Consider the following 18,812-nt stretch of genomic DNA (forward strand, 5'->3'; position numbering starts at 1 on the left):
TCGAAATTGGACAGTAGAAGATTGGAAAAACGTTGCTTGGTCTGATGAGTCTCGATTTCTGCTGCGACATTCGGATGGTAGGGTCAGAATTTGGCATAAACAACATGAAAGCATGGATCCATCCTGCCTTGTATGGAGCATCTTTGGGATGTGCAGCCGACAAATCTGCGGCAACTGTGTGATGCCATCATGTCAATATGGACCAAAATCTCTGAGGAATGCTTCCAGCACCTTGTTGAATCTATGCCACGAAGAATTGAGGCAGTTCTGAAGGCAAAAGGGGGTCCAACCCGTTACTAGCATGGTGTACCTAATAAAGTGGCCGGTGAGTGTATATATATATATATATATATATATATATATATATATATATATTTAAAATGTCAGAAATGTATTTTTGTACATTTTGAGTTGTTTGGTTATTGTTCTCACTTTAATAAATGAAAATAAACAGCTGAGATGTGAAATTCATTTAGTTGTATAATTACTTTGCACACAAGGAGTTGCCCAATAATTCTTCACATATACAAATTCTCATAAGGCCCTTTTCACATGTCCACTTAAAAAAACATACATGTGAGGTGACCATTTTTACTATCCGTGTGGTTTTCTGTTGGCTGTCCATGTGTTCAAGCATGTCATCCGTGGGACCATCCGTGTAGCATCTGTGTGACATCCATATAACACGTACAAAAATGGAATGCAGATAAGAAATTAGAGAGTTTTAGGTGTTAAATATGTGCAAAGATGTAGATAGATAGACAGATAGATATCCATGAGATACGTTATATAATTAGTACTTGGCATGTGTAGCTTACTGTACATGTAGTAACCTAATAAATAAAAGAAAATAATTATATTACCCATTTTTGGTAACCAGCAAAGGTAAAGCAAACAACTGTGAGCTGATATTTTTAGGCTGTTAAGGTCCCTGGTTATTGGGCCCTTCCCAGCCTAAAAATACCAGCTCGCAGCCACTCCAGAAGTGGAGCAGTACATAGGAAGCTCCAATTCTGGTGCTTCACCTTCATTCTTCCCGATTGCCCTGGTAGGTTGGCAATCAAGGTTGGTTTGGGGTTTATGTCAGCTGTGAAATGTACACAAACACAGCTGGCATCAAGCCCTCGTTTAAGCAATAGAGAGGTGTCTATCAGTCACCCTCATTGCTAATCCAGTAACAAAAAAAAAGCATCGGCGCATGTGACGGACACCACACGTTCTGGAAACACTGATGTGTGAAGGGGGACTAAGAAAGACAAAACCTCACTTTAACAACCATAAATATTCAGGTTTATTAAGCCTTTGGATTGACTGACAGCACCGTAATTGTTCAATATTAAAATGAATCATAAAAAATGCAAATTGTTTAATAATTGTACACACCGTGTATGAGAACACACAGAGTACGATAGGAGTGGAGATCAATGTTGTTTAATTTTGGCAAAGATATGGGACCACAAATGCTTTTACAGACAAATAATTTGACAGTACAAATTTATTCCTGTTCAGTAGACGTGCGCCTTTTTATTAAATGCAATCACACAAAGAACAACATATTTGTCATATAAAAAACTACTGACTTCTTTGATATTCAAAATGTCTTTATTTATTTGAAACAGCAATAGATTGCATTCTAGAACCTTAGGTCATGGACTGTTTTGCGTAGGAAGTCAACATTACCTCCTTGGAATTTATACACCTAAAGAGGAACAACATATCGTTAAAATTAAATTGTATTTGCACATATTAATAATTGTAGATTATATGTTACATGTAAAGCATGGTTAACAACAACATTCTATATAATCAAGTATTTCATTGTATTTTAGATCCTTATCACATACATTTTGAATAGAGTTAGCATGCAATACCTCCATGTGCATCTCATTTTAAATGAAGACACGCAGAGGATCTGTTGATGTGGGGATACTTTGCAGTTTAATAGCATTTTAAAGCCACCTGGCCGCAGTACTGAAAGCCCAGCTACAGGGAGGAAAATAAACTTACATTTCTCCCGGCAACTTCTGGCTTTGATAGTGATCGGCGGCTATAAGCTCGCTCCGACATTGCCAGACAGCCGGCTCTGTACTGATACACTGCTGTGCCGAGTGGCAGTCAGTGTTGCGGTGTGGTTACAGGTAAAACTACAAGATGGAAATACCCCTTTTAGGGTCCATATTTCAGATCCTTAAAGGGGTTGTCACAAAATAAGACCTGACTATGCATTTAATATCTATATGGCTGATGGAAACAGCCTCTCTGTGTGACAACTACTTTACTAAACGCCTTCTCACTACACTACTGCAGTTCTAGTGATTGGTTTGGGTTCCAGCGACTAAACCTACAACAATTAGACATCAATCACCTATCCTTTGGATAGATGATGAATTGCCTTTCTAGGACAACCCCTGTAATGCCGGCTGTCTCATCAAAAAGTACCCACACACAGATGTGTGCATGTGTCCAAAAGCCAAATTCATAAGTTATGTGTAAAATCACATTAGATTATAATTATCAATTGGATTTAGAAAGGAGCAAATTGATTTTCAGCATCTTGGGAGTCCTGTGAACTGACTCCTACCTGTCGGCATCCCCGGAGTCTCTTCGGATTAGTAGGCCCGGCAAACTTCATGTAGATGTCACGCTGCAATGATGATGTTGTACTTGGTCTACAAATCAGAAGAGACACCGAGGATTCGGGAAGCCAGGAGTCAGGTCACAATACTTTTGTCTAGTGGCCAAGAAATACTTATGGAAATTCTAGACCAGTGTCCTTTGAATTGATTCGTTCATCTCTAATTAGAATGCCAGAGAACACAGTTTTTTTTTACAGTTTACTATACAGATATTCACAGATCATAACAACAGAAAAGATCCCTACTTTGTGAATTGGAATTTAAATAGATTGTCCAGGCTTGGGATGAAAGTCTGCAGTCACTCTATGTGACTACAGACCTCTGAATCCAGACCACGTGCGGCATGGATTGTCCAGTTATACTAGAGCGGGCAGTTAAGTTTAGTGGACTGAGAGAGGATTCGCACATCTAGTTGAAATGTAACTGGAAGTACGCAAATAGCATACTTGCAGTCACGTGACGGCCTACTCTCACGGGCAATACCAGAAAATCCTGACTGCAAGTGACTTCAGACTTTAATCCCAAGTCAGTTTTTGACTTAGAGCATAATACAAATTTATTGTAACATACCTGTTGCATATTTCTGAAGAAACAAAAAGCTGGTACTCCAGATATCTCATATCGCTCTACAAATTCCTGCAACAAAGATATAAATTATATTATAAAAATTTTTATTGTAACCTTCATAAAAATTAATTTGATCTAGTTTGATTAAATCTATCTTTGCCACTTACGTCTGATTTACGAACATCAATTTTAACAAAAACTATGTCCGGCATCTCACTGCTCATTGACTGTAAAAAAAAAAGAACTATTAGTAAAATTCCAAATAATAACTGAATCATCAAAAAATCAAATAAAAAATATCTTGTGGGTTTGGTTTGAAATGTAGGCGAGATGTAGCAATTAAGAGCTACAAGTGTAAGGAGATGGACATAATGCCTACGTTCCCCCTTGAAGAAACAAGTGTTATGTTGCGTAATGAGAATGCTGATGTGCGATAATGATGTTGAAAATGTAAATTGCTTCACAGTAGGAATAGTAAGAGTTAATGTTTTGAAATATCACAGAGTGGGAGGGTATAAGCTTAAGGAAAAGTGATAGTTTCCTGTTGAGATGTCAGATAGGGCCTGGAGTGTGTAGAGAAGAGACATTAGGTCTGATGGGAGCAGTGCCACATTTATTGGGTGCCCCAAAAGTGAAAGGAGACATAGAGCTCAGGGGCCACAACATGCCCTCTGCTGCACACTGTCACCGCTATCTGCATCCTCAGGATGCAGACAGCAGTGAATACATTGGTGAAGAACGGCACCACCGGCTCCTTCTTCCACCAATCAGCGTTTGAGCCAGCAGATGCAATGACATCACTTAATCGCACTGCTGCTGACAATGGGAGAGAGGTGAGTATGTATGTAGTCAGGGCTAGTTTTAGACAAATTGGGACCCCAAAGGCTCACATATTGCACCATCACACAGAAACATTTCAGTTGTATTTACATGTGCTGAGTTCAAGTCGTCAAACGAGCGCAATTGACAATATTGAAGTTGTTTGATGCTTGTTCCCGAGTTTTTTTTACACCGGATGAGGAAGAATGATGGGGACAGATAGTCCTCGATACAGTATAATGCAGCTCACATACAATATAATGCACTCCCCATGGTCCTTGATAGGGTATAATGCAGCCCCCCTCAGAGTATACTGCAGCCCCCCTCATGGAGTATACTGCAGCCCCCTCATAGAGTATAATGCAGCCCCCTCAGAGTATAATGCGGCCCCCCCAGAGTATTCTGCAGCCCCGTCAGAGTATACTTCAGCCCCCTCAGAGTATAATCCAGCCCCCTGACAGTATAATGCGGCATATAGTGCAGCCCCCACACACACACAGCATAGTACAGCCCCCCACACACAGAATAATGCAGCACACACACACAGTGTAGTGTAGCCCACGCAGTACAGGCATCTCTGCTCCAGTCTCATCAGCTACACTGCTGGCACAGCGTGGCGCACGATGATGTGATATCATCACCTGCTGAGTCACAAACAGAGCGGGAGTGATGGAAGAGGGAGTATCACGTAACACTCTATCTTCCATCAGTGCTTTCTACTGTATCGGCATCTATGATGCTGATAAGTTGAATGCATAATGAAGGGGTGCTGGGTCCCTCTTACAGGCCCTATAATGGCCACTGGCTGGGGGGCCCCTGGAGGAGCATGGGCCCTAGGCAGCTGTCTGGTCTAACTTCCCCAACGCCGGCCCTGTAAGTAGTATAGTATGTACTGTATATTGTAGGCTATGTGGGGGCTCATACTGCATATAGGGGGCTGTTTGGAAGCTCATATTGAATATAGGGGGCTGTATGGAAACTCATGTTGTATATTGGAGACTATTAGAGTCTCATACTGTATATAGGATGCTATTTGGTGCTCATACTTTTTCAGTATATAGAGGCTGTGTGGGGGATCAAACTGAATATAGGAGGCTCATGCTGTATATTGGAGGCTATGTGGGGGCTCATATTGAATTTAGGGGGCTATGTGGTGGGCTCATGGTGTATATTGGAGGCTATGTGGTGGCTCATGCTGTATATAGAGAGCTATAGGAGGTAGTGGAGAGAAGAACTCTGAGAAAGTGTATGGCAATTATGAACAATAATGCACATCCACTATATGAGCTATTCATGAGACAGAAGAGCACCTTCAGTAACCGGCTAATACTTCTGAGGTGTAAGAAGGAAAAATTTAGGAAATCATTTGTGCCAACTGCTATGGGGATGTACAACAATAACATTAGGGTTAAATCATAAAGGTGATTGTCTACTTTATTCCTTCTACTTTTCAGTTCACCCGCTGTGTATGTCCTATTCTAATGTATAATGTCCTTCTGTCAACAAACTGTCATGTCAATTAAGTAATTCATTTTATGATTCTTATGATGTATGTTGTGCTGCTGTGATACCATAATTTCCCACGGGATCAATAAAGTGTATCGTATCATATCGTATCGTATGTGGGTGCTCATACTGTACACAGCGGGCTGTGTGGGGGTTCATACTGTATATAGGAGGCTATGTGCGGGCTCACACTCTACTTAGGAGGCTATGTGGGAGCTCATTCTGTATATAGGGGGTTATTTGGGGGATCATACTGTATATAGGAGGCTATGGGTATCAGCAGGGTAAGTAGTTCATGTACGATGGAAATAGATGGGAATGGTGCAGGACATGTGAGAAGTCAAATTAATCTTTGTTATAAACTCTACTGGCAAGTTGTGGCTACAGAAGCTGCCATGGCTGTCTGGGCCAGATGGAAAAGTGAACAACTCAATCATATAGATTAACCCCTGTCAGCCACTAGGCATAACTGTACTGTAATCTCTTAATAAGTTTTGCAGAATCGGAATCTTGTCCAGCACTAAAAAAAGAGCTTTGAGCACTGAACAAGATCACCGTTTTTTCACGTTTTCTATTATTCTTTCAATTACGATTCAGTGTCTGTGCTCATCTTGAGAGTTCAAAGTTTTTTCATCAAGTGAGTCCTTAGATGCACATTCAATTGAAATGTGTTGCAGCGCAGACACCAGCTATCTGCGCCACACTACCAATATGAGCCATCAGCCAATCAGAGGTGACAGCTGATATTGCCAGGCCGATGTGGGCAAAGTGTGTCATCACTGCCATGCGCTGCTCAGGCTGCAGAGGAGAATGGGATGCTGTTCACCAAGGGAGCAGACATCAGGTGAGAAGGATATTTTTTTAATGTGAAATGTGGCATAACTGGGGAAATTGCTACATGATGGGAAACAGGATGGGCACATTATTATAAGATGTTTGCAATGATGGCATATTACAATAAGATGGATACATTACTACAAGATGCTGACCAAGATGGGGACATTACTATAAAATGGGCAAATTGCTACAAGAGGGGGACCAGAATGGGAACCTGACTACAAGAAGAGGAAACTACTGTAATATGGGAACATTACTATAAGATGTTGGTCAGAATTACTATAAGGTGCTAATTGTTAGCCAAAATTACTGTATGCGGCCAATTAATGGACACGAAAAGGAAATACAAATTGTAAAAATAAAAAAAATTCAAAATAAAGTATGAAAAAAAAAATTTACACTAAAAATGCTGCTTTATGTATAAACTAAAGCAAACAAAAAACCCGTAATGACTGACCCAAGATATCAAACTGTACCATAACTCATAAAATGAGTGCCATTTAAAAGAATAGAACAAAAAAATCCAAAAATATTTTAAAAATGATCAAATGAATAGAAAAAATAATATATCACTAAAAATATAATCTCTTCTTTTAAAGAATGCGGCCCTTCAAATTCACATTTCTTCTAAGTGCGGCTCATTTACCCAGCCAAATTTGAGACCCCTACTTTAGACCTTTGCAACATACAGTGTAAGGGCTGTCCCACACGTCCAGATAATTCCGGTACCGGAAAAAATCGGTACCGGAGTTATCCGTGTCCGTGTGCCCGTGAGCTCACGTAGGCCATAGTGGGTACCACACGGAGCGTGCAGGAGACAGCGCTAAAGTTTAGCGCTGTCCCCTGCATCGTGCTGAAGCCGCGATTCATATCTTCTGTGCAGCAGCGTTTGCTGCATAGAAGATATGAATAATAGTGTTTAAAAGAAAGATCTATCTGTCCGCCACCCCCCCACCCCCTGTGCGCCCCCCCGCTGTTCAGAAAATACTCACCCGCTTCCCTCGTTGGCTGTCGCGGCTTCCTGTCCTGCCTTCCTGCCTTCTACTGTATGCGGTCACGTGGGGCCGCCGATTAGAGTCATGAATATGTGGCTCCACCTCCCATAGGGGTGGAGCCGCCTATTCATGACGGTAAATGAGCGGCCCCACGTGACCGCATACAGGAGATGGCAAGAAGGCAGGACAGGAAGCCGCGACAGCCAACGAGGGAAGCGGGTGAGTATTTTCAGAACAGCGGGGGGGCGCACAGGGGGTGGGGGGGTGGCGGACAGATAGATCTTTCTTTTAAACACTATTATTCATATCTTCTATGCAGCAAACGCTGCTGCACAGAAGATATGAATCGCGGCTTCAGCACGATGCAGGGGACAGCGCTAAACTTTAGCGCTGTCTCCTGCACGCTCCATGTGGTACCCACTCGGCACACGGGCGGCACACGTGTGCCGCACGTATGGCCTACGTGAGCTCACGGGCACACGGACACGGATAACTCCGGTACCGATTTTTTCCAGTACCGGAATTATCTGGACGTGTGTGACAGCCCTAAGTGTGCATGTTGTATCCACACTTATAAATATCGGAACTGCAGATGAGAGTTTGTCGGAAATCACAAGACAAACCAGCAAAATTATGCTAGACAGTAAAATATATGCTGGAACAAAAATCATTACTCTTGGCACCACATATAGGAGATGTGCTGCCTATGACATAATATGTATGGGGAGAGAAAGATCTATTAATGATCGTTCTATCCCCATTATTCTGCCTGTGTAAATAAGTTAGTAAATAACTGCCGAAGGGCTTGAACATAGCAGATTGGCACTTTTTAAGTTTGTCCGAAATAGACAAATCTGCGGGTGGTTTCTCAAATAATACCTGTATACCCAATACATCAAGGAGAAAATAGTTTTTATGTTAGCTTTTTTATTTTACTTAATGGCTAATGTGCAGGGGACAGAAAAAGTAACTGTGTTAATTCAGACATTTATTATTTCAAATCTTTTCACTTGCCTCCAAACATGGTGTTGTTAATCTGCATGGTCCACAATTTCCAGAAGAAAAGGCAACGACTACAAGCTTCCTCCCAGAATTTCTCAATACTTCTTGAAGCTCACACTATTTAAAAGGAGAACAAAATGAATAAAACACATGGACCTTGAGGCTTAGTTTGTCTCTGAAATACTAAAGACGTAGTTAGTATCAAACAACTCTTATATCTCTTTCACAATATGAGACCATTTTGATTGATGCATTATAATTTAGACCAATTAGCGAAGCATGTTTCAAATTCCGTGCCAATTCGCGGGCAGACTGCACGTGTCGCTGATTGTTCGCAGCTGGGCATGACCAATCAGTGAAGCCAGGGCCAGCTCCAGGTTTTTGAGGGCCCCGGGCGAAAGAGTCTCATTGGGACCCCCTCTTTAACACATACCACGAGTCATGATGCACAGATACAGCAGAGAAATATAGCACAGCCAAGTAGCGTATAACACAGCCCATGTAGTATATAACACAGCGCACGTAGTATATAGCACAGCCACGTAGTATATAGCACAGCCACGCAGTATATAGCATAACCACGTAGTACATAACACAGCCACGTAGTATATTGCCCAGCCAAGTATTATATAACACAGCCATGTAGTATATTGCCCAGCCACGTAGTATATAGCACAGCCCACATAGTAAATAGCACAGACATGTAGTATATTGCCCAGCCATGTAGTATATTGCCCAGCCACGTAGTATTTAGCACAGCCACGTAGTATATAGCACAGCCACATAGTATATAACACAGCCACACAGTATATTGCCAGCCACGTATTATATAACACAGCCACATAGTACATTGTCCAGCCACATAGTATATAGTACAGCCCACATAGTAAATAGCACAGACATGTAGTATATTGCCCAGCCACATAGTATACTGCCCAGCCACGTAGTATATTGCCCAGCCATGTAGTATATAGCACAGACACGTAGTATATAGCACAGCCACGTAGTATATTGCACAGCCATGTAATATATTGCACAGCCACATAGTATATAGCACAGCCGCGTAGTATATAGCACAGAGACGTAGTATATAACACTGCCCATGCAGTATATAACACAGGCCACGTAGTATAGAGCACAGCGATGTAGTATATAGCCCAGTCATGTAATATATACCACAGCCATGTAGTATATAGCACAGCCCACATAGCGTATAGCACAGAGATGTAGTATATAACACAGCCCACGGAGTATATAGCAATGTGGGCACCATATCTCTGTTAAAAAAAGAATTAAAATAAAAAATAGTTATATACTCACCCTCCGTCGGCCCCCGGATCCAGCCCAGGCGTTTACCGATGCTCCTCATGACACTCCGGTCCCAAGAGTGCATTGCGGTCTCGCGAGATGATGACGTAGCGGTCTCGTGAGACCGCTACGTCATCATCTCATGAGACCGCAATGCATGGCCGGTCACCGGAGCGTCGCGAGGAGCGGGAAAGGCCTGGGCTGGATCCGGGGGGCCGACGGAGGGTGAGTATATAATGATTTTTTATTTTTTTATTATTTTTAACATTAGATCTTTTTACTATTGATGCTGCATAGGCAGCATCAATAGTAAAAAGTTGGTCACACAGGGTTAATAGCAGCGTCAGCGGAGTGTGTTACACCGCGGCATAACGCGGTCCGTTAACACTGCCTTTAACCCAGTGTGAGAGCTGACTGGGGGGGGAGTATGGTGCGGGCACTGACGGCAGGGGAGTAGGGAGCGGCCATTTCGATAAAGTAACTTTATGGAATTGTAACAATTACAAGATCGATAGACATGTTAATCATATGCAAATGGTCAAAAAATGAAATCAAAATTTTTCAAACATTTTGATTATAATTCAGAATGTAGTAATTGCGAACACATAGAAATGCACGCACTTACATGCCTTGGCAATTAGGTTTAATTGGTTGCCTGAGGAATGCTCTGGAATTAGCCATGCAAATCATCAAGATCCACTGCTGGCCGCACCCTTTGCAATTGCCAACCAAAGATGTTCTATATGTATTTTCAATGGAAGTTGCCATCAGAAGATCTCGATGATTTTTGTGCTCAAGTGCATTCAGAACATTTCTCAGACAACATTAATTACCTCATTGAAAAATTGCCAAGGCATGTGTGTACTTTTGTACATGGCGCTCATACTCGATACTGAATACACTGAGATGTTTTGAAAATGTTGTTTTCATTTGTCCTTTACTTACAAATTTTTAACGTGTTTATCAGTTTGTCAGTCCTGTGATTTCTATAATTGCAATTTCACTGTGGAGGAGTGTACATATATATATACAGTTCTGTGTAAAAGTTTTAGGCAGGTGCAAAAAAAATTCTGAAAGTGAGAAGTGTTAATAGTTTATTTTTATCAATTAACAAAACACAAAGTCAGTGAACAAGAGAATCAATGATGCGCTTCCCGCCTTACGTGTGTTTTATGCCACTGCCAGCAATTGACAGCGACCTTTAACTTGTTAAACCCGGGTGGAATCTCAGATCCACCCACGGCTGTTGGAGGCACTTGATGGCTGATTAAATCAGCCATCAGGTGTGAGGAAAGATGTGGGCTCAGTCTTTGAGCCCACATTTAAGGAAGGGAAACGGCCGATGATGTAAATATATGTTACCTGTCGTCAAGGGTCTTGCTTGTTCAACAGGTGTTTGCCAGTCTGTTTAGGCGGGCCAATCAGGAATGAGCATTGCTGCGAACATTTGTTTCACGATTGCCCGGGAATTGCAGTATTGGAAAGATAGACTTAAATATGCTTTATCCCTTGTACTCATGAGAAATTAGATGTTGCCAGGAGTGTTTGGCTCAGGGCCGGTGTCATCACCTGGCGCACCCGGGCAAGTGCAGAAGCCGTGAGCAGGTGGGGGGCTCACTCACCATCGGGGACACTAGAGTGCTATGGGGGCTCGGTGCCAGCGCCCGCGAGTGGGCCCCACCACCTGCTCAGGTCCCCGGTACTTGAAATACTTACCTTTCCCCGATCCTGCTTTGCGGCGTGTTCCGTGTCTTCTGACTCAACAGTCAGTGGAGAGAGCCGGAAGACAGTGAAGCTGAGGAGTCCGGCGCAGAGCAGCAGCCAGCAAGGAGAGGGTTTTTTTGTATTTGTAACATTATATGGGGCCATCATATGCTGGAGGATTATATAGGGCCATCATATACTGGAGAATCATATGGCACATCACATGGGGCCCATCATATACTGGAGCATCATATGGGGCCGATTATATATGGAGCAATATATGGGGCACATTATATACTGGAGGATTATATGGGGCCATCATATACTGGAGCATTATATGGGGCCATCATATACTGGAACATCATTTGGGGCCATCATATAATGGAGCATCATATGGGGCCCATCATATACTGGAGCATCATATGGGGCCCATTATATATAGAGCATCATATGGGGACATCATATACTGAAGCATCATATGCGTCTCATTATGTATGGAGCAATATATGGATCCCATCATATACTGTATGGAGCATTATATGGGGCCCATTATGTGTGTATGAGGTCCATTATTATGTATGAAGCAATATATGGGGCCTAGTAATCTGTATCGAGTACTATGTGGTGCCCATAATACTGTATGGAGCAATATACGTATGGGGCTCATTATTCTGTATTGAGCGTATAGTGGTACCGATAATACTGTATGGAGACCTATACTGTCCGGTTTCTGAGCTATTGTATAATTTACAATAGATATCTTTGGCATTGTGCTACAGCTATATTTTTCTGCCATATCTATGCATCATGAATTGTGGTATATGTTAAAAGAGCCCACTGAGACTCTTTGGCCCAGGGCCCACGAAAACCTGGAACTGGCTCTGGTCTGGCTGTAGCATATTCCCACCTCACTATTTAGAACATATCCATGCTTGTCAAGCCGATGTATAGGAGTGCATATGTATAGGAGTATGGAATGTATAGCGATTGGCCAAATGGACTGATAGTTTTAAGCTGGCCATGCACATCATGAAGCCTTTGGCTAAATGCTTTGATGGATAGCTATATCTCCCGAACACTAATTAAAAATAAACAAAGCAATGCCTTTTTTGAGTTTTATGGATAATAAAAACTCTAAATTTCAACCTCTTTAGGACCTTTCCATTCCGGCCTATTACAGCCACTAATGAACTGCCCTATAAACAAGCACACTACCCACTCCTGGAGTGAAGAATCTTTAGTTTGCAGAAATATTATTGCACAGGATGTATGAAAAGTTATTCATTACTTTGGGCGACTATATATATATATATATATATATATATATATATATATATATATATATATATATATATATATATTGAACTTTTATATTTTCTCATTGTTTTTATGTTTTTAAAAAACGTTTAACTTTTGGCATGCTTCAATAGTCTCCATGGGAGACTAGAAAATGCAGTACTTTGATCTCCTCTGCTACATACAGGCGATGATCAGATCACCTGTGTGTAGCAGAAATGCTCACTTGCTATGAGCACCGACCACGGGGCAGCGCTCATAGCAATCTGGCAATAACAACCTTAGAGGTCTACTTCAGAGCTCTGGTTGTCATGTCGACCCATCGGTGACTCACGATCATGTGATGGGGTCATCGATGAGCAGGATTTACAATGGGCTACCGGTAAGCGCGAGTTCAATGACGCTGTCAGAAATTGACAGCCTCATTTACCTAGTTAACAGCCACAGGTGGATCGCGATTCCACCCGCAGCTGTTGCAAGCACGTGTCAGCTGTATATATCAGCTGATATGTGCCCAGAAAGGTTCCGGCTCAGCGCCGGAGCCTGCACCGAACAAAGAGAGTCTGACATTGGATTACTATTATACCCGATGTCGGAAAGGGGTTAAAACACAACATTCTCTCTCTTTCATTATTCTGGCATTTGGCAAATATTTATAATTATGGTAATGCTAATTGACCTAAAACAGGAAAAATATGCATATGCATCTTTTTATATAGTGTATGTAAACTTCTTGTTTCTAGTATGAAATCACCCTGAGCCAATAAGCCTTTGTATGCCCATGTGTGATGTTAGACAGTTATTAAGAAAGAAATGTATGATTTTTATATCAGCAGTTTGCGCCCCTTAACCTAAGGCCCCATAATTAGAATTTGTGAGAGTTATTATGGCACATTATTTGTAGCATTTCTGCTCCTATTAGCTAAACCAGACTACTTGCATTTTTTCATTGCTTTTTTTAGTTTGTTTTTACATTTTCTATTGAGTTTTTGATCTTGCGGTTTTTGTCTCTTTTCTTATGACATATTTTAAATAAAGCTGCTTTTTTATGCTTCCAGGTATTTGGCTTTGATTAAAATGTATTCCTATATTCATGTGTGGATTAAATACTTTTTTTAACTGGCAAATTTTCTACATCTTAAGCAGTTCTAAGGGAAAAATTTGCACATCAAAATCCGCGTTCCCCTTGAAAGAAATTTACATGTGACATATTTCAAAAATCAGTTTATGCGGAGTTAGAAAAAACCAGAGTGGGCATCAGATTTCTGTAAATCCCATCCAAGTTGCTGGAACTATAAGACAGTGCGATTTTGCTCAGCATAAATATCAAAACCTCACTGAAAACTCATGAAGGAAACTTCTCATTGTCTTTTAGACTTCTGATTGTAGTGTACCACTTCAATCAAGTGCCAATCTGTCCGGTCAGCGCAAAATAAGTGTGACATTCACCAATGTGCCTTTATTTTTCTTTCGGAACTCTACCTACAGTAGTTAAAGATATGACCATATGTGATTATTTCCTGCCCTCCGTCTTGTGGTGGCTGTGGACTGCCAGCAATGTAAGCTTGTATTCTATATCTGTGCTAGAGACTTTGGAGTCTATTGACTTCCATAGGAAATAAGCTGCAGTACCTGGCAGTGGCTGCTAAACAAAGGACAGAGTTGCCGTTTTCTGCCCCTACACTGCTTATGTTTGTCAATCGCCAGAACAGATATTAGGTGATCAATGGGGTTATCGGGTGTCAGACCACCACTGATCTCATATTAATGGCTAATGATGGGTAATTGCACTTTAATCCTTTTAGTGGTGATTACGCTATTTTAAATATGCCATTTTAAAAGGTTACACTGATTTCATGGACAAGATGAAACAAGAGTTTACGTTTATTGGATAGATTATTGCTTTATTCACGTAGCTGCAAAGACATACCTAGATTCTTTTCTCATGATGTAGGCAATGTCATTTCATAAGGTTTTACGTGCCTTACAGTCACAATTAAAACGCCATTAATCCGTCCAGAAGAAGATTGTGTTGGCACAATACAACGTACCCCACCTAGACCGCACCCTTTCTTGTTGGACATATTTAATAATTACAATGATTTTTTATCTTTGCTTCTATGAGAACATGGCCCTACAGATAATCTGCATTGCTGTAAATTCAGTGACAGTGTAAATGGATGTGAAATGACACTTCTGACTCAGTGTAACACTGCAGGAGTGCTGATGTCATAATGCTAGCTATCACGGGAGGATACCCATAGTAAGGCTTGATCCATCTGCCAATGGAAGATAATACAGTCTAATGTAAATAGTGAAATGAGCCATTTACCGAGATTAAAGGCCCATTCACACAGGCAATTTATCTCCCAGAAAGCAATGCCTATGGACAATGTAACTAGTGATCTGTGCTCGTGTAGGTGAATGTATCTCCTGACAACTGTGGGATGTACTGCTGACAACTAATGATGTTTTTGTAAACATCAATGATGAGAACGACAGCATTCTGTCATTGGTCACTGAATAATGTTTACACAGGACAATTATCGTGATTGAATGTTCATAGAAACAGTCCTTCTGGTTATTACCACTCTTGTGCAATTGGGCTCTAAACCTGGATCTATAGATAAGAATAATCTGAGCCACACCAGCTGAATACTGGATGTGCATGTTTGCCGCACAATTCTCCCCTAGCCTATGCCTGACCCTTGTGTTCATAGCAGGAGAGCCTGGCAGCAGTTTACCCTCTTCTCCCCATTCAGACTACGTGACCTAGATGTCTACCAAAGAGCGATTACCCAATTCTTGTTTGAAGGATTTTAATCCATTCTTCCTTGGAAAATACTTCCAGTTCTGTAAGATTCCTGGGTTGTCTCGTATGAACTGCCATTTTGAGGTCTAGCCACAGATTTTCAATCATGTTCAAATCAGGAGGCTATGAGGGCCACTGGAAAACCTTCAGATTGCGCCTTTTAAGGTAATCTATTGAGGATTTTGATGTGTGTTTAGGATCATTATTAGAAATGAGCGAGCACTAAAATTCTCAGGCGCTCATTGCTCAAACAGAGCAATTCCTATTACTCGATCTTTTCTAGTAACGAGTATAATAGGAGTCAACGGGAAATCCAAGCTTTTTTTCTGGCAGACCCTACAAAGAGGTCTGGGGGTGCAGTGAAAATGTTCAAATGAATGGGAAAAATGCTGAATGGAAGGGGACTAGCATGGGTAAGACCCCTAGGAGGATCTCTGACTCCCAGATCTCTGCTGAGAACAATGGTGTCACACTTTAACCCCTTCATGACCTTGGGATTTTCCGTTTTTCCATGTTCGTTTTTCGCTCCCCTCCTTCCCAGAGCCATAACTTTTTCATTTTTCCGTCAATTTGGCCATGTGAGGACTTATTTTTTGCAGGACAAGTTGAACTTTTGAACGACATCATTGGTTTTACCATGTCGTGTACTAGAAAACGGGAAAAAAATTCCAAGTGCAGTGAAATTGCAAAAAAAGTGCAGTCCCACACTTGTTTTTTGCTTGGCTTTTTTGCTAGGTTCACTAAATGCTAAACCTGACCTGCCATTATGATTCTCCAGGTCAGTACGAGTTCATAGGTTCATAGACACCTAACATGACTAGGTTATTTTTTATGTAAGTGGTGAAAAAATATTCCAAACTTTCCTAAAAAGGAAAAAAAAATTGTGCCATTTTCCGATACTCGTAGCGTCTCCATTTTTCATGATCTGGGTCGGTTGAGGGCTTATTTTTTGCGTTCCAACTGGCATTTTTAATGATACCATTTTGGTGCAGATACGTTCTTTTGATCGCCCGTTATTGCATTTTAATGCAACGTCGCAGCGACCAAAAAAATGTAATTCTGGCATTTTGAATTTTTTTCTCTCTACGCCGTTTAGCGATCAGGTTAATGCTTTTTTTTATTGATAGATCGGGTGATTCTGAACGTGGCGATACCAAATATGTGTAGATTTGATTTTTTTTATTGATTTATTTTGATTAGGGCGAAAGGTGGGTAATTTAAACTTTTATATTTTTTTAATTTTTTTCACATTTTTTTTTACTTTTTTAAAAACTTTTGCCATGCTTCTATAGCCTCCATAGGAGACTAGAAGCTGGCACAACACGATCACCTCTGCTACATAGCAGCGATCTGATGTTCACTGCTATGTAGCAGAGTTGCAGGTGTGCTGTGTGTTATGATCCTTAGTGGTTGAGGATCACAAATTACTCCAGCTAAGTAACAAACATAGGACAAGCTCTAGGGAGGTGGCAAACTGGACTGACCGCAAATCTGAACCTATCCAAACACACTAGCAGTAGCCGGTGAACGTGCCTAAAAATCCTAGACGTCTCAAGCCAGCCTGAGGAACTAACTACCCCTAGAGAGAAAGAAAGACCTCTCTTGCCTCCAGAGAAATAATCCCAAAAGATATAGAAGCCCCCAACAGATAATAACGGTGAGGTAAGAGGAAGGCACATACACAGGGGTGAAAGCAGATTCAGCAAATGAGGCCCACTAATACTAGATAGCAGAAAATAGAAAAGGGAATCTATGCGGTCAGTAAAAAACCCTTACAAAATATCCACTCTGAGATTTCAAGAACCCCCACACCAACTAACGGTGTGGGGGGAGAAACTCAGTCCCCTAGAGCAACCAGCAAGCGAGGAAATCACATTTTAGCGAGCTGGACAAAAAACATAATGAACACTGATAATCAAAAAATGATCAAACAAAAACTTAGCTTGTCTTGGAGAGACTGGGAGCAAGGTAGCCACAAGGAATCTGAAGAGCACTGAATACATTGATAGCAGGCAAGGAACTGAGTCTCCAGGTGAGCTAAATAGGAAACCAACCAAGGATAACGAACCAGCTGATGCAGCCAACCTGCAGAAAGACAACACTACACAGTACCGCTTGTGACCACTAGAGGGAGCCCAAAAATAGAATTCACAACAGCTGTGAGCACCGACCACAGGGTGGCGCTCACAGCTGTCGGGGATCAGTAACCATAGAGGTCTCAAGGACCTCTATGGTTACTATTCTGAAGCATTGCCGACCTCCGATCATGTGACGGGGGTCGGCGATGCGATCATTTTCAGCCGCCCGGCCGGAAGCGGTAGTTAAATGCCGCTGTCTGCGTTTGACAGCGGCATTTAACTAGTTAATAGGCGCGGGCAGATCGCAATTCTGCCGGCGCCTATTACGGGCACATGTCAGTTGTTCAAAACAGCTGACATGTCCCGGCTTTGATGTGGGCTCACCGCCGGAGCCCGCATCAAAGCGGGGCTTCTGACCTCAGACGTACTATCCCGTCCGAGGTCAGAAAGGGGTTAAAGAGTGGCAATAAGACAGCCAAATGGATGCAAAATTGCATTTTACAGAAAAAAAATGTTAAGAAACATATTTTCCTGTATAATAACTTGTATAAAGGGACACATTTAAAAAGGATTAAAAAAATATATAATTTAAGTAAACCAAAATTGTGTTTTTATTAAACAATAGGACATTTCAGTTTCATTCATGAAGCAAGAACTGCCAAAATTATGGACTCAGATACACCTTGTGTTAGACAAAAAGGAGGGCCTCATATACAGTACATTCTGTTAAAATTGCCATGTGTTGGTTCTTCCAGACTTTTAAAGGTTATGCACTTTTGAAGGTTTTATACTAAAGAAATGTAATCCAGACCATGGAATAGTCTATGGGTGAGCAATCTAATACCGATATAGCGATAACATTTAAAACAAGTTTGTTAGGGTTACATACCAAAGAAATATACCCAAGAATACGTTATACTGTGTGGATGAGCAATATAATAACAATACATTTTTTGCAACACTTTTAGAGGCTTTTATAGCAACAAAATATACCCAAGAACATCGTTGGGTTTTTGCTCATTTTGTTTCTTGTAGGTTTTATATGCTTTATGGCCAAAGTGAACATGTGTTTATGTGCTGCATGTATACCAACTCAAACCAAGCTCAATTTTTTTTCCCTCTCTGCTGAGCTGGAAATTATATTTAGGGCTCTTTTCCATTTGCGAGAAACACGTCCATGTCTCGCATGTGAAAACAAAGCTCTGGCGCCGGCACTTGGGAGCGGAGCGTGTGACTGCATAGCAACACATGG

The 18,812-nt window shown here is 41.4% G+C and overlaps 1 protein-coding gene across 1 annotated transcript in view; it reads right to left on the reverse strand.

Moving 5' to 3' along the window:
- Positions 1 to 1,580: 1,580 nt before the first annotated feature.
- The window catches only part of LOC143764630 (thioredoxin-like), a 60,141-nt gene continuing 42,909 nt past the window's right edge, over positions 1,581 to 18,812 (reverse strand). The window contains exons 2-5 of the mRNA XM_077250417.1: positions 8,375 to 8,479; positions 3,371 to 3,430; positions 3,207 to 3,272; positions 1,581 to 1,699 (exon numbers count right to left, since the gene is read on the reverse strand). Of these exons, the coding sequence (XP_077106532.1) occupies positions 1,634 to 1,699; positions 3,207 to 3,272; positions 3,371 to 3,430; positions 8,375 to 8,479 (297 nt within the window). The 3' untranslated portion in view covers positions 1,581 to 1,633. The remainder of the gene's footprint in view (positions 1,700 to 3,206; positions 3,273 to 3,370; positions 3,431 to 8,374; positions 8,480 to 18,812) is intronic.

Source organism: Ranitomeya variabilis, chromosome 1 (genome assembly GCF_051348905.1).
Source record: "Ranitomeya variabilis isolate aRanVar5 chromosome 1, aRanVar5.hap1, whole genome shotgun sequence".
Classification (NCBI taxonomy): Eukaryota; Metazoa; Chordata; class Amphibia; order Anura; family Dendrobatidae; genus Ranitomeya; species Ranitomeya variabilis.